The 25829-nt window shown below is 39.1% G+C and overlaps 1 protein-coding gene across 5 annotated transcripts in view; it reads left to right on the top strand.

Annotated features, from left to right (window-relative positions):
• Positions 1 to 25829, top strand: part of DGKH (diacylglycerol kinase eta) — a 202477-nt gene that overhangs the window by 81582 nt on the left and 95066 nt on the right. For all 5 annotated transcript variants that reach the window (XM_055245347.2, XM_063619041.1, XM_063619042.1 and 2 more), the window contains exons 3-4: positions 6199 to 6309; positions 8310 to 8390. In XM_055245347.2, coding sequence (XP_055101322.1) covers positions 6199 to 6309; positions 8310 to 8390 — 192 coding nt within the window. The remainder of the gene's footprint in view (positions 1 to 6198; positions 6310 to 8309; positions 8391 to 25829) is intronic.

Raw genomic sequence — 25829 nt, forward strand, 5'->3', positions numbered from 1 at the left:
ATGATTTTGCCCACCTGTAGGCTAACGTAAGTGTTCTGAGCACGTTTAAGGTAGATTAGGCTAAGCTGTGATGTTCAGTAGGCTAGGTATATGAAATGCATTTTTGACTTACAATATTTTCAACTTACGAGTTTATTAGTATGTTCATTGTAACTTGAGGAGCATCTGTACTTACATAAATTATAGAACCTTCACAATGGTGATACAAAAACAAATGAGATAGGCCTCCCGGGCTCCAAATAGTTTATAATCCAGGCCAAGGCAAAAGGCAGGTAAAACCTATCCTCAGTTGAGATTGACCTCCTAATTTGCCAGTGACCTTCCTGTTCATTTTTCTGCAGCTGTGTCAGGATTCATTCCTTCTCACCACTACACCCATAGAAGTATTAGGCAACTGGTATCCTTGGGATTCAGACACATGAGAGAATAGCGTGAGGACTTAAGCATTAAGGCAAATTTATGACATGGTTTCTATGGAAAGATGTACTCCTAGTTCTAACTTGGAACCCAGGTTCCTGGGACACAGAGAGTCCTTCACTTGGAGCCTCATTAGTGGATACTGTCTGTGTGATGAAGAGTACACCTCACCTCTGCCGTGGAGTCTCTCCCTCGAGTCCTTTACACAGTTAGCCAGAATAAGGACCTTCTCATTACTAATGACCATTTGTGTTTGAAATATTCATAAGTCAGACTTTTCTTTCTGAGGTGCGGCATGAAAAATTTTCCCCACTACCCCAATTAGGTTCCCGATAAGGGACATGATAGTTCTTTGTAGCTAGACTACATAATTTCTGGTGGAACTTTTATAATATATGTTGGTTGTTGACCAAAGGGAGAAGCTAAAGGGCGAAAGAAGGCAGAAAGAGAAAGTGGAATGAGAGGGCATGAGTGCTTCATGATGTCATCACAAGATTTAGCTTCTCATTATGCCACATAAAGAGTGGCAGTTTCTTAGTTCATTTTTGTTGCTTAGAACACCTGAGGCTGGGTGATTTATAAGGAAAATAAATTTATTTCTTACAGTTCTGGAGGCTGGGAAGTCCAAGGGCATAGCTGGGCATCTGGCGAGAGCCTTCTTCCTGGCGGGGACTCTCTGCAGATTCCCAAGGTTACACAGAGTATCACATGGCAAGGGGGCGAGCATGCTAATGTGCTAGCTTAGATCTTTCTTTCTTCTCTTGTAAAGCCATCAGTTCCACTCTCATGTTAGCCCATTGATCCATTAACCATTAATCTATGTATGGATTAATCCATTCATGCAGGCAGAGCACTCATGACCCAATAGCTTCTTGAAGGCTCTAGGTCTCAACACTGCCATATTGAGGATTGTATTTCAACGTAAGCTTCAGAAGGGACATCAAATTATAATAGACAGTGTCAGTCTTTCTTCATAATTCTTAATGTTTTCTATAGGTCCTGGGAATGCTTTTCAGATTAGGCTGTTAGCATATCATGTCATTGCATATGATGTGTGCACATATTTTGAAACATGGATCAAGAAGACATGCTCCACCTATATAGATGAATAGGAGGAAATTTTGTCTTCAGAGAATACAACAAAGAGGGGCATGTTTTGGAGTTAAACATGAATTTACAGTAAGAATTATACTTACTTTAGCCAAATAATTTTGCAGGACGTTCTTTGATTTGACTAAAAAATGTGTATGATCCAAGACCACAATAATTTTTAGCATTATAAAAAGATGTGACTAACTTTAGAAAAGTCAGATTTGGATTAGCTTGTACATTCACCATTTGCTACCAAAAAGCCAACGTAGAGGACTGTGGTCTATTTCTTAGTTACGTATTAGCTACATTAAGTCACTAATTCCTCAAATATGGAGGTGCCTCTTTATGGATATGCAAAATGTATATTATAAATTTCAGAAGTTATACATTTTATGATATTCCTCTAATAGTCTATCTACAGGGTAATTGCTACAAACCAGTATTTGAGATAATTATACCTGTTCATATTTTCTAAAAAAAAAAAAAGGCAATGTAGACAGGAAATTAGTAACAGAGCAACTGAAAATTGGAATGATTAGATTCTGTGTTGAGATTAATAGTCATGCATGTATGTACAAATAATGTACAAATAATGTTTTCCCATAGAAGATAATCTTTGTGACTTTGGGTTAGACAAAGCTATCTTAGATTTGACATGATTCATAAAAGAAAAAAATTGATAAATAGGACTTCATCAAATTCAGGATCCTCTGCTCTTCAAAAGATGCTATTAATACAGTGGAAAAAACAAGTCACAGACTGGGAAGAAATATTTGCAAATCACATGTTAGATAAATATCTTGCATCCAGAATATGTAAACGGCATTTAAGATGCAAAAATAGGAAGACAGACAGTTCAATTTTAAAAATGGACCAAAGATTCAAACAGACATTTCACCAGTGAAGATGTGCACATGAAAAATAAGCAAAGGAAAATGCTCAAAATCAGTAGTCATTAGGGAAACGCACGTTAAAACCATAACGAGATACTATATACCTATTAGAATGCCTAAAAGTAAAGTGACTGACTGAATGTTGGTGAGGATGTGAAGCAACTGTTGGCAGCAGACCGGTGGTTGCCTGGGGACAGGTAGTGATTATAAAGGGATGCAAGGAAAGTTTTGAGTGTGGCGAATATGTTCAGTATCTTGACTATGGTAGTGGTTTCATGGCCATATTTGTATGTCAAAACATATCAAAATGTATAATTTATGTGCAGTTTCTAATATGATCACGATATCTCAATAAAGTTGTAAATTTTTTTCCTGTAATGTTGCTTCCTTTGGTTTGTATTTCTGACTTAATTGGTGATAACATAGATTTTATTTCAGGGGTAAATTCTCAAGATATATGACATTTAAAATATACAAAATAATTAGATGATAAATATGGATTTTTAGTCTTTCTGGTATAAATGTCACATAATAAATTTGAATATTTCTGATAATTTTGCCATGTAGCTAATACTGATATGCACTTACTATAACACTCTCAGCCTCAATAGATTCAAATTATATTAATTTGACTTACTTAGAAATTTATATCATTATGTTTTTCCCCTTTTTAAAAATACCTTTGTTATGAATATGTTTTAATTTTTATTGTTATAAGCAAAACTTTAGTGTGATTTATGGAATAAAAAGGTAGTTATAGAATATAAGTCAGTGTGAATTGCTGGTACATGTTATTTGCTTTCTGTATTGGGATTCCATGTTATGAAGTATCACTAAAAATAAGTAGGCTTTGGGGTGAGACTTGGGGACCTTTTAATTCCTGCTACAGTCAGTGGTGGTAACAGTGTACTTGGTGATGGGGTTTGCCCAGTGTTTACGTGGGTCCTGGGCTCGGGTGATGGGAGAGATGATAAAAGATAACCTATTCCCATCCCTGTATATTAAGCTGGTACCATGTGGTAGGACATTGAAATGGTGGTTTACACTATAAAAAATGAGTTGCAATTATAAAAACAAAGGCGGAGGAGGGAGGCCTTAGAATGCTGGCATTAAATCTTATTTTTCTTAAGAGTTTGTGCAAAATGGGGCCTGGAGTTTCATTCCAGGAGCACTTTTAGCTGCTGCCGCATGAAGCTTATTAAGGGCAAGATTTTCTCCTGACACCTGGCCTTTCTCACTGCTTCCTCTCAGGAGGCCACTCTTACTATTGCTCCTGTGTGGACTCCAACAGCTATAATTGGTTTAGATGTGCAGCTAGACCCTACCCTAGTCTGAGGCAGTGGTTTTCCACCGTGGCTGCCATTCGAATCACCACATCCTTTCTCACCCATTTCTCCATTGTCACTTCCTTGCCTTAAACATTTCACTAGCTTTTTGCACTTAGAAGAAAAAGCACACTCCCTGTTGTGTCCAGCATATTCTGACTCTTGTCTCCTATAACCTCCTCTCTTGATACAGTCCTACTCCAGCTGTTATTTGTCCTGACAGTGGCTGCAAACACTTATTTACTTCTTACAAGAAGCTCTTATAATTTGATGCCTGGCAAACACTCCCTGGACTTAATAGCATAATGATATCATAATAATAACACTTTCTGCCATCTATTGAATGTTTTCTCTAACCCAGACAGTGTGCTAAGTGCTCTACAGGCATTATCTTATAATTAAGTTAGATGCAACAAGCTTGTGAAGTTGGTATTGTTATTTCTGATTTTTAGGAGAGAAAACTGAGGCGTAGAGTTGGAGTAATTTGTCCAGGTTCATACTGTTATTGTATGCTGGAGCCTGGCTTGAAATCTGTCTGTCTGACTCTAAATTGGTTCTTTGGTACTGACTTTCAAAAGTGTTTTGTTACAATTAAATTGTAATGATTCCATAACAGTTCCAGGAAGACAGTCTTAGAGCAAGCTTTAGAGTAAAATTCTTACTGAAATTCAAAGTAAATATTAATGCAACTTAACTGTCTTATTGGAGACAACAAACTTTTCTCAATATATTATGTCTTTATGGTAGTAAGAAATAATGTCATGTAAAAGTTGAAAATGAACTGTGGAATCAAACAGACGGATATGATCTCAGCACCTGCCATTTATTCATATAGATCTCATTATCATATGTACCAGATAATGTTCTAGGCACTGGAGATATTGTCAGTGTGCGATGCAGTGGGATGATTTAAAATTTTGGTTCTACAAGCTGTTTTTGTCTTGGAGGCTCACTATAGCACTGTAACTCTTTATTGAATGCTGTACAAATGTGATGCATCTTGGACCCTGTCCTAAGGGGGTCTATTTGAGCCAGTGTTGTGACATGGCCTCTAAGCTAATCCTATAGAAAGGCTCTAGTGTAGTTTGCTTTCTTTTTTCCTTTCTTTCTTCTTTCCATCCAATTAAAATGAAACATTAAATTTAACTTTTTTAGATATAATAAACTCAGGGATCTTATATTCTAATAGGGGTAGCACAATAAACATAGTAAATTACATTATGTGTCAGAAGATGGAAAGTACTTCGTGGGGTGGATAATAAGATCAGGATGGGGGAAAATATGGTGAGCAAGCACAAGTTTCAGTGTGAAACACGCAGTTACTCAGGTGGGTCTCATTGAGATGGTCAAGACCTGAAGGAGGTGAAGGGGTCAGCCAGAGGGATATCTGAGGGAGGAGAGGGGAGGTAGTGCCAGCCTACAGCAGGAGTATGTAGGCCCACTGTAGAAGAACGCAGCCATTGTGATGGAGGAAATCAAGAGAGGGAGACGCTAGATGAGGTCAGAGAGGTTCAATGTATTTTGCTGGTGAAAACGAAATGAACTAGCATACCTAAGGCACTTAACCAGAGCCTGGCCCAGGGCCACAGAGTCCCTGCCTACCTCTTCCAGCTGCATCTCTCTCTGCTCCCTCTTGCAAACTCTTCACTGCATTTATAGCAGAAAGCTCTTTGAAGATGCCCCAAATATCCATGTTGTTTTAACCTTTCTACTTTTGCACACACCTAAAATGCCCTTGCCCCATCTCTTGTCATAAACTCCTTCAAGACCCACCTTGGGCCCTTGTCTGGAAACATTGCTTTGACTCCCTCGGAGGTGAGTTGATGCTTCCTTCTCTGGACCACCTGCATAGTACTGTGTATATGTTAGAAATAACACCTGGATGATGGTAACTAACATTTAATGAGCACATACTATGCACCATGCACTAAGTCCTTTAACGTGTTTTTCATTTATTTCTCACAACAACCCTATAAGGTATGTCCTATTGTCATCCCCATTTTACAGATGAATAAATAAAGCCATGAAGAAGTTTAGTAACTTGCCTAAGTTTAATAGGCACTTTAGTAGATCATCCAGCTACTAAGTGGTGGCACCAGGAGGTGAACCCAAGGTTTCTGGCTCCAGGACCTATGCTCTTTCGTAATCATACTATACTGCACCTCCACCATACTTACTTATATACAAGGCAGTGTGGACATAACACTGTATTGCAAGTATTAGTGTATATGCATGTGTCTTGCCTATTATTCGTGAATTCTTTGAGGGCAGGGAACCATGTCAAATTCACTTGTGCTCTTTGGGGCTTTGCATATATGCAAAGCTGTGGTGAGAGTAAAATATTCTCTTGTAATTTGTAAGACATGAGAAATATTATTCAAAATGTTAATGAAAATGCACCATTGGTTCTGAATTTCATTTGGTTTTGAATTTCATTTTAATCGTGTCACTGTGCTTCTGCTTCTCTCTAGACCAGTATTAAAGAGGGACAGCTATTGAAGCAAACCAGTTCTTTCCAAAGGTGGAAAAAGCGATACTTCAAACTTCGAGGCCGCACCCTTTACTATGCAAAGGACTCAAAGGTAACTCACGAGAATACTAGTTTCAAGCATTTGAGGCTGTGGATGGATGTAAAATTTTGTTTCTGTAAGCTGTTTTTGTCTTGGAAGCGCACTATAGCATTATGCTCTTATATGAATTCAATATAAATGTGATCCATCGGGGACCCCATCCCAAGTGGGTCTATTTGAGTCAGTCCCATAACATGTCCCTAAGAATAATCTTTTAGGAAGGCTCTAGTGTAGCTAGTGTAGTTTCATTTCTTTCTTCCTTTCTTCTTTCTTTCCAATTAAAATAAAACATTAAATGTAACCTTATTAGATGTAATAAACACAACATTCTGGGTTTCCACCTTTCACCTTGTAAATCTTTCCCTGACCGAGAGAGAGAGAGAGAGAGAGAGCGAGAGAGAGAGAGCTGCTGTAGTTGCTAAGAATTCATGCTCTGTATTCAGACAAGAGCTCATATCCCACTTCCAGCATATTCCAATGGAGTGGCTGTGGACAGCATGTGTTGCTGAGAGGAGGCTTAAAGGAGAAAATACACATCAAGAGCTTCCGTAGTACCTGATATGAAATAATCACTCCAGTATGCTAGCAATTAGGAATACAAATCATATTGAAATCAAATCAAGACTTAAAATATCTTTTATATAATCATTGAATCAAATAATAATAATACAGTTTTGGGAGAAGCAATTTGTAAAAACTCGTATTTTAGTATTCAAAAATAAATTAAGATTTCTGGCTACTGTGCCAGTTGAATAATTAATTATTTTCATTTTTATAAATGTATGCTCCTGATATAATTGGTAGAGTTGTACACCAGGAGGTAAAAACAAGCAAACAAACCTAATTCTAAGTTTATGTATCTATAGAAGTAATAACCATGTAAAGTAATCTTATTTTACAAGTCATTATGTTCAAAATTGTCCCTGATCTGGCTCCATCCTGATTTTTCACATGTATCTCTAGACAGCATTGGCTATTTGACAGCCTCCAGTTTGGGCTCATGCTACCATCACTAGGATGACTTTTCCTTTTCCATCTGCACTTGACAAAGTTCCCTGTTTTCTTCCAGATCCCCTCAAATAGTCCTTATTCCATGATTCACAAAGAGAGTCCAGTTTTCTGCTGGACAAATCATTTGTGACCTTCTATAGCATTTAATTGTATTTCTTCTCTTTTAATTGTCTATCTTACCTTAAAGTTAATTGTGTCTATTTAATCTCCTGTGCTAGACTATAGGTTCCTTCCAGTCAACGAACAAGTCTTACAGTCACATTGGTTGAACTGAAGTAGACTAGTTCTACAGTCTACTTCAGTTTCAAGTCTAGCTGTCAACTACTTCAAGTTCTAGTTTCTGCAGTTGTCGCGGTGCACCGTTATGCCTGCCTTGCTGGAAGAACACTGAATGAGCATGAACAATGAGTGACTAGAAGTGGGAAGCTTACATTTATTGACTAGGATTTCCTACTTGCTACCTTGGATGTTAAGAGCATACAAAAAAGGTCATCTGCTACTTGCAAAGCAAATTCATTACCTCATTTGAATGCATAGTTATAGATGAGGAAAATAAGGTTCAGAAGGTTCAGTTACTTGTTGTGAGCTAAGCCAGGACTAGTTCTCAGCTCTCACCTTGCAAACCTGGAAAGAATGATATTGCCTCTGCCTCCCTGGCAGAGCTGTTACAAGCTTCAGAGAGATTGCATTGTGCATGTGTATGCCACACACTCAGCAGGTTCCCCGTAAGTGGTAGCTGTTATGCTTCCAGAGAGCACAGAACATTTGCGTTGAAACAGTGTTCCCAGGGCGTCTCTAAAGTCCTTTTCAGTTGGGGATTTATGGATTAGTTGTACTTAATGCTTTTATTTTTCCTTTCTAGGAAGAAATTGCAGAGAGTACCACCAACTTAACTTTTTTTCCCCCATTTTCTATTCCTAATTCCTGTATTGAAAAAATGTATTGAAGAGCATTGAGTTAGGTTTTCTTCTAATGTCTTTATATGTTTTTTTCATTAACAGTCTCTGATATTTGATGAAGTTGACCTCTCAGATGCTAGTGTAGCTGAAGCAAGCACGAAAAATGCTAACAACAGCTTCACGGTATGGTTTTATTCTGCTAACTCCCTTCTCAAAAGTTATAGAATGACCTTTCTTAAGCGTGTACAGAATGCTCTGTTCAATTACAAACTGTTGCTAACTTATGCATGTTGGAGTTCCTACCAACACTATCAACTTTAAATACACTGTATCTTCTAACACCCAGTACCAGTTATGACTCAGTTAACCTGAGGTTAAATATACTTTTTAAAAATTTTATAATTTTTCCCTTTTAATTTTAGTGCTTTAAGTTTTTCACCTCCTTTAAATTAATACTTCAATTAATTCCATTGTTCTTGAATATTTAAAAAGTTTATTTACCTTCAGTCTTAAAAATAATATTTTCTCCATGTAGCCTACTTTCACTCCATTTCACCCCAGTTGCCATCGTTCAGGCAGTTGCTGTAGTTCAGGGCTTCACTTCTCACTTAGGTAATTCATTCGGCAGCTCTGTTCCAGTTTCTTCTTTTCTGATCACAGATCACATTGCTTAAAAAGACCTCACTGGTTCCACATTGCCTGCAAATGGCATCCCCAACTCAGTCTTCAGATCTTGTAAGATCATGTCTCAGCATTCTAGTATTACCAGACAATTAATTTGTCCTTCTCTGTCCCACCAGTGCAGCAATTCTACCCATGCCTGTGCTTTTTCTGTTCCCTCTGACTTCAGTGATTCCTCCCCCATCTATCACTGTGGGAATCCTACCAATTCTTCAAAGCTTATTTCAGATAACCCATTTTTTTCCAGCTTCTTTCATTCACAAAGTATGGATTGAGTTCTCACCATGTGTTAAGCACAAGAAATTCAGAGGTGAATGTGTATGTATATAATTTCCCTCAAGATATTCCTGACGTCGTTCAGCCCAATTTCATGTGGGCTACTTTTTAAAACTACATACTCCCTAGGTCTTCAAAGGTGCATTGTTCTTGCTGTGTTGTCACTCCCATCCACACTCCCAGTCCTCCCTGGAAAGCTGCCACTCCTGACAGCAGCGTGCAGTGTCCATCCCCTAGGCATGCCAGGGCAGGGGAGACAGACTGCTAAACAGGTGTACAGCAGTGCCGTGATAGAGGTGAGCACTGGTAGGGATTGGGGGAAGAGAGGACACAAATGAATTCAGATGTTGCCTTATTGATTTATGGGCATGTGGGATAATTCATAGTGTAAATATTCCTCCCCATCTCCCCTGATCCCCAGGGAGAGTTTAGTTTGAGAAGAGGAAAGCCAAGAATGGAGTCCTGGGAAAATGTTAAAATTCAAGGTTTAACCAATAAAGACTGATAGGATTCTTAAGTAAAGGAGAATCAGGAGTCAGTGATGTTATAAAAAACCAAGCAGAAGAGAGTTTTAAGACATGCTTTGACACGTCCTATACTGTAGAGAGGTCAAGTCAAAGAAGAATTGAAAAATGATAGTTCAATTTGTTAACTTGGAGGTCATTTGGTCCCATTGATGTGAGTAGTTTCAGTGTGGGGCAGGCTAGGGGCAGGCATTAAGCTGTACTGTGAATGCAAAGTGAAAGGCGGGCAGAGACAAGGTAGGTAACTGTTTTCTAAAAGCTTGGCTGTTAAAAGGAGAACAGAGATAGCTAGTAAAATGTTTCGGCCAGAAGAGAATTTTAGTTTTGTTGTTGTTCGTTTGTTGGGTTTTAAAAATGATTTTGAATGCATTTATATGAAGAGAGGAGGAATAGTTAGAAACGAAAGTTGAAGACTCAGGAGAGAGAGGGAATGACCGATGAAGCATGATTGCTGAGTAAGCTGACGGGTGTAGGAATCAGAGCGCAGGTTAAGAGATCAGCGTTGAACGGGAGACAGAAAGCTTACAGAGGCAGGTGTGGCCAGGAAGTTTATATATTTTAAAACCAAATACTGTTTTCTCATTGAAATTGAAGGATAAGGTTATCTGCTGTGAGTGAAAGTTGAGGATGGTTAATAGTGGCTTCTGTAGAAAAAGATAATCGAAACTGAACAGGGACCTATAGATGATTACTAAGTAGTGAGTGGTGTCTACCAAAGATTGGAGATCAAGTTTAGTAATGTCGCTACTCCCTCTGCTTATAACATTTTCTTTAAGTGGGAGTAGAGAAGAAACAAATGAATTGATCCAGGGTTGGTGGTTTATAGGGCATGTTGGACAGAAAGAGAAAGGGAGAGATTGCTAGATATTTGAGGGATTGATAACTCATCCATCTCCCTGCTCTTCTCAGTTTTTGAGACTACAATACAAAGAGGTAGGGGACAGCTTTGGCTGAACAGGATCCAACAACCACTAAATACAGAGCTTCTGATGAATTGTTGGAGAGCTAAGGCCAAAACCTTGCTTATTCCTTCTTTCTTGCACTTGAAGGTGGGGTAGGGTGAGGTAGAAAGAACTTCACCTGTCCTATTAGTAGGATTAGCCACTTGCTTTTCCCTGGGCAGTGAAGAATAATCCTCTCTCTGCTGGAGCCTCATGGAGGGTGAATAAGTTTTCCCCCCAATCAACATTTATTTGTTTTTTAATGCTTTTTATTTTTTTAATGACATATAATGATTGTACATATTTATAGGATACATAGTGATGTTTCGATATATGCAATGTACAGTGATCAGATCAAGGTAATTAGGATATCCATCATCTCAAACATCAACCATTTCTTTGTGTTGCACACATTCAATATTCTCCTGTGGCTATTTGAAGCTATATAATATATTATTGTTAACTATAGTCATCCTACGGTGCTATAGAACACTAAAAATTATTCTTCCTATTTAGCTAGAATTTTGTATCCTTTAAGAGTTTAATCTGAAAGAGGGTTTCAGAATTTAAGATTTGAAGCATGCATTAATTTCAGGTGAAGACAAGGTCTGGGGTTTTGGAGTAGGAAATTATTCAAATCCTTATACAGGTCTTTCTTGGCCCTTCAACTGGGCATGTGATCTCTCCTGTAGTGTCTTTCTTACAGAATTTAGCATATGCTGCCTTATACTTAGTTAAATATTTATTTTTGACCAGGCACAGTGGCTCACACCTGTAATCCCAACACTTTGAGAGGCTGAGGCAGGAGGATTACTTGAGGCCAGGAGTTTGAGACCAGCCTGGGGAACATAGATTCCCATCTCTACAACAAATACAAAAATTAGCTGGGTATGGTGGCATGTACCCATAGTCCCAGCCACTCAGGAGGCTGATTGCTTGAGCAGTTCGAGGCTCTAGTAAGCTATGATCCCAGCCTGGGCAACAGAGTGAGACCCTGTCTAAAAAAAATTTTCTTTTGGCCAGGCGTGATGGCTCATGCCTGTAATCCCAGCACTTTGGGAGGCTGAGGCGGGCAGATCATGAGGTCAGGAGATCGAGACCATCCTGGCTAACATGGTGAAACCCTGTCTCTACTAAAAAAAATACAAAAAATTAGTCGGGCATGGTGGCACGTGCCTGTAGTCCCAGCTACTTGGGTGGCTGAGGCAGGAGAATTGCTTGAACCCGGGAGGTGGAGGTTGCAGTGAGTCAAGATTGCGCCACTGCACTCCAGCCTGGGTGACAGAGCAAGACTTTTTCTCAAAAAAAAAAAAAAAAAAATTTTTTTTTTTACTATTTATTTTTATTATAACCTTCTTGAGGATGGGGACTCTGTCATACCTTTTTGTCTCATGGTGCCTTATCCATAAGTATTTGTTGATTTTAACTAATAAGATGAAAGTCTATTTTAGGCATGAGAAGACTTTTTGTTGAAATATTTTCAAGAAATTTCTTCATTCAACCAAATACTATTTTTTTAGTTTATTGAACTAGAAGTACAGGGACTGGTTGGGCACAGTGGCTCACGCCTATAATGCCAGCATTTTGGGAGGCTGGTGGTAGGCTTTCATGAAGCCAGGAGTTTGAGACCAGCCTGGGGAACATAGTGAGATCCCTCTTCTCTACAAAAAAATACACAAAAATTAGCCAGGTGTAGTGGTGCGTGCCTGTAGTGCCAGCTATTCTGGAGGCTGAGATGGGAGGATCGCTTGAGCTCTGGAGTTTGAGGTTGCAGTGAGCTATGATTGCACCACTGCTCTCCAGCCTGGACAACAAAGTGATTCCCTGTCTCTAAAACAAAACAAAACAAAACAAAGTAAAAGAACAAAGAAACAAAAACAAATGTAGGGACTAAAAAGTTAGGCAGATTGCTTAGGGTTTTAGAGCAAATGAATTTGGTAGAACTTTCCAGGGTATAAAATGGAGCAAGAGACATGTTTTCAACCAGTAATTAACAAACCTTCCTCTCTTTAAATATTTAAATATCTTACCTTCCTCAGTTATTGTGACTGCTACTGATGCTGTTATTGTGGCTGGTTTGTGTCAGAGGCTAATGGTGTAGTTTGATGTATTATGGCTGGAGGATCCAGGAATGGCCAAATTCTACTTCATTTCAGCCATCCCTCCTCTTGCTGAAGTTTCTAAGGGTAATATATTGACAAAGTACAATAGTAGATGGAAACTACATAAATGGTAAATGGAAAATGGAAAACCTGTGCTTTGCCTGAAAACCCAGTGCTGAACTCTCTGGTAAAATGGGTTCTAGAGATGGGGGCAGTGACTGACCTAGCCTAGGAAGTTCCTCAGTGTCATTTCCATGACGTTCAGTTGGTATTCAATTGGTATGAATGAGTCACTAAGGCCGGCCAGGCTTCGAGGGGGGCCACAGACATTACGACAGTCCTGTCAAAGGATTTGGGTCATGATTTAAAACCTACGCACAGTATGATAACTCTTCCTTTCTTGTGCGGTCTCTCACTCCCATCTCTGGAGTTGATAACTTTGTTTTTTTAGTTATCTAAATTGCCTCAGGTATTCTATTAGTTTTCTATTGCTGTATAACAACCAACCACAAACTTAGTGGCTTAAAAAAAATGCCCATTTATCTCAGTTTTTATAGGCCACACAGTATTGCTAGATTCTTCTGCTCCAGGTCTTACAATATAAATAAATAGATGTGGGTTGCGCAGGGTGGCTCATGTCTGTAATCCCTACACTTTGGGAGGCTGAGGTGGGCGGGTCACTTAAGGTCAGGAGTTTGAAACCAGCCTGGCCAAAATGGTGAAACCCTGTCTCTACTAAATACAAAAATTTGCTGGGCGTGGTGGCTCATGCCTGTAATTCCAGCACTTTGGGAGGCCCAGGCAGGTGGATTGCTTGAGGCTAGGCGAACCCCCCTTGTCTACTAAATATACAAAAATTAGCTGGACGTATTGGTGCATGCCAGTAGTCCCAGCTACTTGGGAGGCTGAGGCAGGAGAATTGCTTGAACCTGGGAAGTGGAGGTTGCAGTGAGCCAAGATCGTGCCACTGCACTCCAGCCTGGGCAACAGGGCAAGACTCTGTCTCAAAAAAAAGAAAGAAATAGGTATGACAAATGTATATATATACTTGTATTGACTCCAATTGAGCTAATTTTAGCCATAGTTTGAGTTTATGATTTCACAAGTGTCTTCTGCCATAATAAAACTTACTAACAATGAAAGTTTTTTTTGTGATTTTAGGTGACAGTGATGTGATCAGGGAATGGAAAAGGACAGTTTCTGACAGGATTTAGGTTAATGTTTATTAATATATTTGTAGTTCAAGCCAGGCATGGTGGCTCATGCCTGTAATCCCAACACTTTGGGAGGCCGAGGTGGGAGAATCACTTGAGCCCAAGAGTTCAAGACCAGCCTGGGCAACATGGCGAAACCCCATCTCTATAAAAAATGAAAAAATTAACTGAGCATCGTGGTGCATGCCTGTAGTCAAAGCTACTCGGGAGGCTGAGGTGGGAGGATCTCTTGAGCAGAGGTTGCAGTGAGCCAAGATTGCACCACTGTATCCAGTCTGGGCGACAGAGAAAGACACGGTCTCAAAAAAAAAAAAAAAAAAAAAAAAACAGAGAGAAAAAGAAAAAATAATAATTTATTTGTAGTTTAAGTTCTACTATGGCATTTTCTATGATTGTTAAATCAATAAAGTGTTCTTTTTTGTTGTGCATTTAAAAAAATTCATTTAAAAATTTGATTGCTATCTGCATGGTGTTTTGGAAGTTTCATTTTTATCTTTAACATAGCCCTATGCTGTATGTGAATGTATTCCTCCCAGATGAGGCTAGAGAGAATTGATCTCCTTTTGGTCACACTGGTGCCACCCTGGGAAAGGGCTCTCAGACCTCCTGATGTTTAATCCAAGGCTCTTTCCAATCAGACAGAGTCCTTTCTATCTGAGTAGTCTCTGCCTCTGCTGTTCTCTTTCTTCCTCAAACACTGCCCTCTTTTCTCACTAATCAGGATATGTCTATCCCCAGATTTTTTTTTTTATTTATCCAATTTGTAGAGAATAGGAGCTTAGACCATGAAAGTCAAACAGCCTGGGTTTGGGTCCTGACTTGGCTACATCCAGTTATGTGACCTTGGACAGATTGGTTAACCTTTCTAAATCCCAGTTTCCTCACCAGTCATTGAGAATAACAAGAGTACCTGCCTCATAGGATTATAAGGATTAAATTAAATGTGATAATACACCACAATACCTGCAGTTTAATAAAAGTGGCAGTTATTTTCCCGAGTTTATCATCTCCCTATTTCCAAGTAGCAGTATGTTGCCAGTTCCTAAAAGTTTGGGAATTTGGAAGAAGAATGTGGATGAACTTTATCTTGAGAAGACATTCCATGCTGCTTATCTTTCAGAGATATAGCAAAGATTTATTTCCACTTTTATCTCATATTAATAACTATGACTGGGAATAATAAATGAAATTATAATCTGACCTTGTTAGGTAAATGTTATTTGCAAAAGAAGAGCCATTTAATGATATAAAAGTCATCACATCACATGGTATATGTTAAGCTTTCAAAGCATGCTGTTCAAATGACTGTTTTCTTTAAATTTTAATGAAGATTAGGCTAAATCTTAAATGAGTCATAATTTTAAAGAAATTATTGTACTGGTATTGTTAAAACTTCTTATGGAAGTTTGCTAGAGAAAGTAGCATGGTTTTTTATTTGTTTGTTTGAAGTAGAAAGAAATACATAGGTAATTTATTTCGTTTATTTAACCACCCGTAACATTTTCAGGGGGCAGCCTGCAGGTGTGTGTGAAATTTCATGGGTACTGCACACCCACACGGGCTTACTCGGTTGATGAAACACAGGCACCCTCTGGTAACACTTATATTTAGAACTAAATGATCACTGGAACAAAAAGGGATTTTAGTTCAGGGGTCACTTGCCACAGCAGATGTGACTGAAGTTTATTAGCAGTAGATTATGATTATTTCTACGAGGGTTTAAAAGGTCTACATAAAAAGACACCAATAAACATGAGAACATATTCTTATGGCACATCAAATATCAGAAATTATGCATTCATAATATAATTGAAATGAGCAGGATGGGTTTTAGTGGTACAGAACAAAATGTTCTTAAGAATTCCTTTAATGTTTCCTTTCTATTTATTCTGCTTTTCCCTTAGCTTCCTCTCAGTTAATATAGTTTACTTCATCTCTCTCTTAGAGGGAGATCACATCCTTTGAACTTAAAAAGCTGTCAGTTTATTTTTCTCCATTAATCTATCAATATTTACTTACAAAGGAAATAACTAAAAGCTACTTTCTTTTCATATCACTTGTGAATGCACACACACAAAAAGTATTTAGATTATCACCTGAATAATCACTGACAAGTAAGTTGCCTACCTTATTTGATATTTGTTGTAACTATTATATTTGTTCTGAATGCTTTATGTCTGATAACTCATTCAATTCTTTATATGAATCCTAGAGTGTAAGAATTATTGTGATTCCCATTTGATAGATGAAGAATCTGAAACAGGGAGGCTAACATCTAATAATATAATGACTAGAATCTGAACCTGTCCACATCATCTGGCCTCAGTTTGTATCTTCATGACTTTGCTATGCTGCGTCTTTATTGTGGAGTTTTAAATAAATGTGGTTTAGATAGTATTCCTCTAACTGGTTTTTACATGTTCAGTTGTTTTTTCTACAAGTCAAGCAGAATTTTATGCTGCATCACCAGATGAACAGCAAGCACTTGCTGGTCAGACTACAAATTTAGAATATTTCATTGTATTTTGGCACTGTACTTTAAAGAGAAATGTTGACTAAAGAGCTCACAGAGGATGGTAACCAATATTATAAAAAAGGTCTGGGAATCCTGGGATTGATTGGCATTTAAGGGCACTCTTTATTTTAAAAATTTGGAAAAATGTGACAGATGTATTTTTAATAGTTGAGGCGTTATCCTATAGGAGAGGCTGTAGACAGGTTTTGTGTTACTGCAGTGTGCAGGACCCGCGGTTCAATTTGTGGAGGAATAATTCAAGCTCAGTATAACAGAGAACTTTCTAACTTGAGTCATCTGATAGAACAGGCCCCTTGTGAGGTAATAGCTCTTCCCATTATTAGAAATCTTCAGTCATCTCATTCCCTGTGAGCTGAAAGGGGCCTTCAAGAAGAGAGTTCTCAGAGCAGACTCAGCTTCAAGTGCTGAAATGAATTTCTCAAGGTTAGATGGCTAATAGCAGGGCACAGCTAATATGGAATTCAGGGCTCTCAGCTCTTGATGTTTGTTGGGAATAGGCAAAGAAGAGTGGATTTAGAGACTGCTGGGCACTATGCTAGACACTTTACACATGGAGGCTCATTATACCACACAGCAAGAGCTAAATGACCATCTTTCTAGAATGCAGTTGGGGAGATCTTTGCACAGTGTGTGCATGTGAGAGGGGGTGAGGAGAGATGGTGGAAACTGAAATTTCCTTGCAGATGCAAAGACTATGTCTTCTTTACCACTGAATCCTCAAGGCTAACACAGTGCCTGGCACAGAGGGAAAGCTGATAAATATTTGTTGAGTAAATGAAGGGATATGTCCTTGTTGGATGAATGAATTAGTGACATTTGTAAACTGTAGTGGGTTTTTTTGGACCAAAAGTATTAGGTCATGTTTTGGCTAAGAGAACAGTTTTCTAACCCCTCCCTATGATATTGGTTTATATATATTATACCCATAAATTCTTGCACCCTTATTGAAATATTTATGTAATGACTTAAGACTATTTTATACCATGTTTATAAACGTGCTTCTTGCCTTTCATTAATCATTGCAGTGGTCCCACCTTTGCTTACATAATTATTAGATGACTGATAGCAGCGAACCTCATATTTTAACATTTATATTAGTTAAATATTTTATAGCACTCTAAAATGATGCCATATTAATGCAATTTAGGTGGTTGTGTTTTTTGCCTTTTAAAACTAATTTAAGTACAATTTAGATGACTTTATACTCTGAAAGCTGATAATTTATGTTAAGTTTAAAATTCATATTCCTTTTTCTATATCTTAGAAATTCGGGGCTTTTAGAAATGAAATATCTTATCTTTGTTTCTGTGGGTGTTTCAGATTTATCTTTTTATTTAGTGATATAGCATCTTTTCCAAGACTAACCCAGAGAAATAGCTCTTAAGGTTATTATGGGCTTCCTCACACCAAAGTCCTAGGCGGTAAGAAACCATTGGTCCTTTTGTAGCTAGACGAAAATCTTGGGGTGAAGATAAGGTGTGGAAGAAGAACAGAACCTGTGTCTCCCCCTTCACTAGTAGCCTTCCAGAAATCTTTCAAGTGGGCGTTCTAAAGTAAGGCAAGACCCAGTGAGCATGGCCTCGGTTCTTCTCCCAACTCTGGAGCTCTGGGAACCTAGGGCTTGCTTGCAAAATCAGACTGGGGAGTCCCAGGACATAGATCAGTTTCATCAAAGGGTCCGAGGTGGTTAATAGACACTATCAATAGGTTGGGAGAGGGCACTTGTCATCGAAAGAGCTGTGTCGGACGTTCAGTCAGGGTGTCATGATCATTTGCCGTGCCTGGTGTTACCATGTTCCCCTTGCCCTTACTGAAGATCTATGACTCAGGGAAAATATAGTGCTCCTGCTCAGTAACCTTCAACCTGCTGCCTCCAGTACTTTTTCTGTCCTGTTCTGTTGCACAGCAGCCCACTGCCCATCTATCTGTCCACTTCCAGGACTGCCCTTAGAATTCATTCATTCATTTACTTAACAAATATTTATCGAGAGTTCATTATATATAGCAGACATTTGTGCTAGATTCTGGGTATAAAGTGCTAAATTAAAAAAGTTGGCCACTGAGTACCAAATTTTTTAAAAGTTTTTACTTGAATTTAAACAAATTTAAAGGCTGTGCTGCCTGCCTTCAGGGATAGGTCCCTGTCTTTAAAGTATGTGGCCTTGTGAAAAGGATTATTTGGATACCAAAAACAAGGAATTCACCTCCCAACTGAGACTGGAAACTGTGCCATCACAGGGGCCCAAGTTATAGGAAAGAGTTGGGGGGGGGCACGGGGAGGGGCGGAATTACAATCTTCTTAGAACTTGAGGCCCAGACCATTCAGGATTCCATAAACAAACTTCTGTGAGACTAGTTCATCTGCTCTTCTCCACAAACGTGCCCCCCTCCCAGTATTTCTGAGGCCAAACCCTGGCCACTGTGTAGAACTTTTTATCCCTGAGTTTGAATATCTGTGTTTTATGAAGCTGGTTTCCTAGGTAGCCTTTAGCCTTTGGCACCTTGTGGATTGCCAGTGGCAGACTGCTGTCACATGAAACCCTTGGCCGGTTATAACCTTGTATCATGGAGGACTGACCTTCCCAGTTTATGTGCCATGTTGTAGCTCCCAGTGCATGGCCATGTGCTGCGCCGCCTCCTGGTCTTGGGGCTGGTTATAAATCTGCAGTTCACTTATGTGTTCCTATACAAGGCCTTTTACAGACTCCAAATAGATGGTCCCAATCTGATACTGTCATTGTCACCATGATCCTGGAGACACAGCCTGTAGCTGTGTGGAAGTAAATTTCTAAAACCTGTCTCTTCTGAGAGTTACTGCATGAAAACAGGCAAGGGTGGGTCAAGTTTTGGACCAGCAGCCCAAATTCCACCAACCGCCCTATTATACAGAGGATTCTAAGCTATGCAGACTGCTATGAAAGGTTTATTCTTCTTTTGCCCGCCTGACTGATATACTGATGTAGTTTTTGAAGAAGGGCTGTGGAATTTACCTAGACTTCACTGTGGTCTTGATGTGGCTGAAGTGTTTCGTTGAAGCCTCTTTAGTCCTGTACTCATTTAGATTGACTCTCACTTCTGGTCCCTTTTTGTGGTGCAGACTAAAGCCTCAAACTCTGTAAAAGACAATGGCTTGTCTCATGTAAGTACCTGGAATAGGGGCCCAATACGGGAAAATAAGCTACTGGCAGTAAAATTTTTTTTTAAATTCCCACTATAAATATCTGGATATTAGCAAAAGAGAGTCTGATACACAGTAACCATCTCATTGAAACAGCAGAGCTCTGAAGAGTTTTAATATCTTGACAGTTCTGTCCTGGCTAGCATGATGGAGTTCTGTTTGCTAAGATTTTTTTATGTTCCATAACCTCCTTGAAAGCCAGAATCTTTGGTGTTAACTATAGTTTCTTAACTATACCTGTTAAGGAATAAGATATGGTAGGGAGGCATGGTGCTCAAACTCTCCGGAAATTCCCAGAGATGTTTGCAACCCTATGCCTCATGAACAACCCAAGCCTGGTGAAGTCCTGAATCACCCTGAAGAGGCCCCCAGTGATGTGCACGAAAATCTTAGGGTGAAGCTAAGGGGTTCAATGGGCCAGACCCGGTGGCTCATGCCCGTAATCCTAGCACATTGGGAGGCCAAGGTGGGTGGATCACCTGAGGCCTGGAGTCAGAGACCAGCCTAGCCAACATGGTGAAACCCCGTCTCTACTAAAAATACAAAAATGGGTAGGGCATGGTGGCACGTGCCTGTAATTCCAGCTACTCAGCAGGCAGAGACAGTAGAATTGCTTGAATCCTGGAGGGAGAGATTGCATTGAGCTGAGATCGTGCCACTGCACTCTTGCTTGGGTGACAGAGTGAGACTGTGTCTCAAAAAATAAAAAAAAAAAAGAAAGGGGTTCCATGTCCATCACACCCGGTCTTATTGACAACTCCAGAATTGGGCTTTACATCCTGTATGAAATGCTTTAAAAATATGAACACATTGTTACACCTCACAGATTTTGGTTCCATTAGACAGTAGAATCACAGTAACCAAGTAAAAGCCCACCCCTTTAAATAGGATTTAGTCTAGTCTGGCCATTCCTAGTGAATCCTTATTACCTTCAAGTGAGAAGAAAGCTCACCTAGAACAGTGTACCAGCTAGCAGTGATTAAAGTGCTTGTGCCATGGCATTGATTCTTGCGGTCACTAGGTTGATTGTCTTTAATGGATGAGACAGGATTAGCAAATTTGATTCCCCTTTGCATTTTAGTCTTACGTAAGTATTTAATTTCCAACAAGAAAATCATGAAATTAGTTTCTGGCAAAAAGAGATTTTCTATTTACTGGTTTCTGCCTTACACATTTTTGTGGTCTCTGGATCCAGTTTAAGCTTCGCTGAGCCCAAATCTCAGTGTATGAAGGCAAAGGTAGGTTTGTACTTATGAGAGACAAATGACAATCTAGTCAGCAACAGACAAGGGAAGTCAGAAGCAAGATCTTCCTGTTGACAACAGGTAGGTTGAGTGTTATCTAGTTGGAGATTTTATTTTTTAGTTGTTTATTTTGTTGGTTGCCACAGGTTGAGACTTGCTGGTAGCACATCTAAGGTCTTTGGGACAATCCTGGAACTCAGGGTTGGGGTGGAGGGTTGGCCAGCTGTCAGGATACTCTCGGAACCTTCTGGTAAGCTGCTCCCACTGAGATGGAACTCAAGGCAGAAGTTAGTCTTTACATCTTGGAGATAAGCAGATTAGTAGTAAGAAACTATTAAAGAGAGCTGACATCTTCGAAGGTGTGGCTACACAACAACCCTGGCCCTTGACATCAGGACTTGGTAAGGCCCCTTCCAGCAAGACTCAACGATGTCTCCCATTGATCCAAACACCAGGCGATGCCCAGTGATGTAGTTTGTTGGAATCAGTTGGTACGATTTCTTGTTGGTAGCGGATGCTTTGACATACTTCATTAATGCTTTGTGATAATCTAGCACAACACTATTTAGTATGAAATGCCTGACAGTAGTTAGCTACTGGGGGAGTAACCAGCAGCCACATAGGCCTAATATTTCAAGTGGCAAGAGTCGCAGCATTCCGTGTTAATAGATCTCATGTTTGTAAGAGCAGTGGGCTGAGTGTTTGGCCTTTGTGGTCTGTTTTCTGCACAAATTTTGGTCATTTTATTTTTCAGAATTCCATCAATAAAGGGTGCTAACAATAACTAATTTTTCCCAGTTACTCAACAGTATTATTAGAGCTGCCCCATTTGTTAGAACCATAATGTGAGAAAAGCTGTCAGTACAAAGCAGTTAATCTTCCCTTTGGAGCCTTTGTAAGAGTTCAGATTTTGGGGAGGCTTTTTTTTTTTTTTTTTTTTGTACAGGTAAAGTATTCATCTGAATACATTTTAGGTTGCATGTGCCTTTTTAGGAAAATGTACAATCGTGTCCACCAGCAAGGACAGACGTGACTATCCTCAAAATGACTGTAGATAAACTTCTAAAAGGCTTTAGCCTGAAGTTTAACACAATATCAGGATACACACTTTACAGGACAGAGTGTAAAGAAAGGTTTTCAAGTCTTTAGATTCATCAGTGCCTTCACAACTATCATTATCTGGAATTAGCAGGCATAGTGAAGTGTGCCATTTATGTGTACAAAGACATGTATAGAAGGATATGATTACACATTGTAATAGCAAAAGACTGGAAACAACCCAAATGCGCAAGTTAGAGACCGGTTGGAGTAGATTGTGAAATATATCATGCAATGGAATGTTATGCAGCCATTAAAAAGATGAATGATCCATATGAACTTTAAAGTAGTTTTTTCCAATTCTGTGAAGAAAGTCATTGGTAGCTTGATGGGGATGGCATTGTATCTATAAATTACCTTGGGCAGTATGGCCATTTTCACGATATTGATTCTTCCAACTCATGAGCATGGAATATTCTTCCAAAAAAGAGCCCGCATCGCCAAGTCAATCCTAAGCCAAAAGAACAAAGCTGGAGGCATCACGCTACCTGACTTTAAACTATACTACAAGGCTACAGTAACCAAAACAGCATGGTACTGGTACCACATCAGAGACATAGATCAATGGAACAGAACAGAGCCCTCAGAAATGATGCCGCATATCTACAACTATCTGATCTTTGACAAACCTGACAAAAATAAGAAATGGGGAAAGGATTCCCTATTTAATAAATGGTGCTGGGAAAACTGGCTAGCCATATGTAGAAAGCTGAAACTGGATCACTTCCTTACACCTTATACAAAAATTAATTCAAGATGGATTAAAGACTTAAATGTTAGACCTAAAACCATTAAAATCCTACAAGCAAACCTAGGCAATACCATTCAGGACATAGGCGTGGGCAAGGACTTCATGTCTAAAACACCAAAAGCAATGGCAACAAAAGCCAAAATTGACAAATGGGATCTAATTAAACTAAAGAGCTTCTGCACAGCAAAAGAAACTACCATCAGAGTGAACAGGCAACCTACAGAATGGGAGAAAATTTTTGCAACCTACTCATCTGACAAAGGGCTAATATCCAGAATCTACAATGAACTCAAAGAAATTTACAAGAAAAAAACAACCCCATCAAAAAGTGGGCAAAGGACATGAACAGACACTTCTCAAAAGAAGACATTTATGCAGCCAAAAAACACATGAAGAAATGCTCATCATCACTGGCCATCAGAGAAATGCAGATCAAAACCACAGTGAGATACCATCTCACACCTGTTAGAATGGCCATCATTAAAAAATCAGGAAACAACAGGTGCTGGAGAGGATGTGGAGAAATAGGAACACTTTTACACTGTTGGTGGGACTGTAAACTAGTTCAACCATTGTGGAAGTCAGTGTGGCAATTCCTCAGGGATCTAGAACTAGAAATACCATTTGACCCAGCCATCCCATTACTGGGTATATACCCAAAGGACTATAAATCATGCTGCTATAAAGACACATGCACACGTTTGTTTATTGCAGCACTATTCACAATAGCAAAGAGTTGGAACCAACCCAAATGTCCAACAACGATAGACTGGATTAAGAAAATGTGGCACATATACACCATGGAATACTATGCAGCCATAAAAAATGATGAGTTCATGTCCTTTGTAGGGACATGGATGAAACTGGAAAACATCATTCTCAGTAAACTATTGCAAGGACAAAAAACCAAACACCGCATGTTCTCACTCATAGGTGGGAATTGAACAATGAGAACTCATGGACACAGGAAGGGGAACATCACACTCCGGGGACTGTTGTGGGGTTGGGGGAGGAGGGAGGGACAGTATTAGGAGATATACCTAATGCTAAATGACGAGTTAATGGGTGCAGAAAATCAACATGGCACATGGATACATATGTAACAAACCTGCACATTGTGCACATGTACCCTAAAACCTAAAGTATAATAATAAAAAAAAAGAAAAAACAAACAAACAAAAAAAGATGAATGAGTTTTGTCTGTAACAATACATACCAAACTTCAAGTTTTATTCAGTGGGAAAAGCCAGTTGGGAAACAGTGTGAATTGTAAGATGTTACTCTGTGTGTGTTTGTGTGTGTGCACACATGCCTGCATTTAAACCTCAAAAGAGCATATAGTTGTTGTATATGGATAGAATATCCCTGGAGAGAAACACAAGAAGATAAATAGTTGCCTTCAGTAAAGGAAGTCAGTAGCTGGGGGCAGGCTTAGGAGGGATATGTGCTTTTCATTCTAAATACATTTTGAATTTTGTATCATAAATGTTTATTGCCTATTCAGAATTTAAAAAAATGCTACATGGGACCCACCTTCTGGAATGCATTTGATAGGAGTGATGGATTCAGCAGGAAGACCACTTTAGACCCTGTCAGGATGTTCAGGGAAACCAGGATAAGGACATAGATTAGCTTGCCTGCACTGGGAAGGAAGGAAGGGCTAGATGAGAGACTTTGTGCACAAGGACTGGAGAGCTGTGTGGCCAAAGGGAGGGGAGAAGGAGAGGAGGAAGTGAATGTGGGGTTACTGATTTGGGGAGGATTGGTATATAAATGATGCCTTTAATTAAGGGTTGAAAATGGGAATAAAAGCAGGTTGGTAGTGGGGTTGTGAAAAGAAGACTTCAGGTCCAGACATTGTGAATTTGAAGTGATGTGAGATACCCTGGTGATGTCTTGCAGTCAATTCAGAGAACAGCTTTAAACGCTATTAAAATGGCTTGAAGTACTTTTTTGGTATCATTTTCATAGTTCTTTTGAAGTTTTTAGCCTACTCAAATATCTTTTCCATTCCTTAAGTATGATTATGGTGTAATGGAAAATTTAGGTTTTAAAAATATTTTAGTTTTGTGGTGACCAATACAAAACAAGATAATTATTTTGTTTTGAAATTTCCCATTACATATGTGTCTTGTACAAAGCCATTTACCGTTATAAACTAAAAGAGTTTGTGCCAAGGGAATGAGACTAATGGATTGTTCCAATCTCTGGTACAGTCTGAAAATATTAAATGAATGGTAAAACATTTAATGTGTCCATTAACTAATACTGCTAATTTACAATGGGAGTGTGTGTGAAAGCCTACATAAATAATTTCTGAAGTCACTGTGATCCCTGTAATTACAATTAATACTGAAAAAACTTCTCAATTTCCCATGTGCGTTGTAATAGTTCCAAAACAATGCCCTGTGTTAATATATATCTTGTAAATATTTTGTTCTTGGAAGATGCCTGGTTTACACAGACTTGCCTATGTTAGTGAATGAAGTCATTATTGCTATTATTATTATTAGCCAGCACTTTTGCATTTCCTTTCTTGCTCACCATTTAAAAATGCACAGTAAGGTGTAAGGTTGAGATGCAACTGTGCAGCAGCCCTCATTATTGTTCTCATGGGGAGAAAAAGTGAGCAGCATGTGCAGTCTTTTCTGCCTGTCCTTTCAGGATAATGTCAGTAAGTTCTTTGCCATTCCTTCATTCTCTCGTAGATGGCTAGGGAGGAAGGCAGATATAATTTCAAATCTTACCTACACATCGTGACCTTGGACAAGTTGCAAACCTTCCTAAGCCTTAGGGTCCTCCCAGCAAAGGACTGCTTGTCACTCTTTGAATTATGTGGATGAAATGAGATGATATACCTGGCCTGTAAATGGTAAATCTTAGGATTTTGGACTTGTGAAATGATTTCAACTCCAAACGTGAATAATGGAGTCACCTAAACCCTCCCTCATGGTCACTCCTCACAATGAGTTAGCAAGTCCCGTTAATTCTACCTCCTAAAAATCTATGGAATCCTTTTTTATCTCTGTCAGCTGCTGAAATCTTCATGGAGTGCTCCTGTGCACAGCAGCCTCACT

This window comes from Symphalangus syndactylus, chromosome 15 (assembly GCF_028878055.3).
Source record: "Symphalangus syndactylus isolate Jambi chromosome 15, NHGRI_mSymSyn1-v2.1_pri, whole genome shotgun sequence".
NCBI lineage: Eukaryota > Metazoa > Chordata > Mammalia > Primates > Hylobatidae > Symphalangus > Symphalangus syndactylus.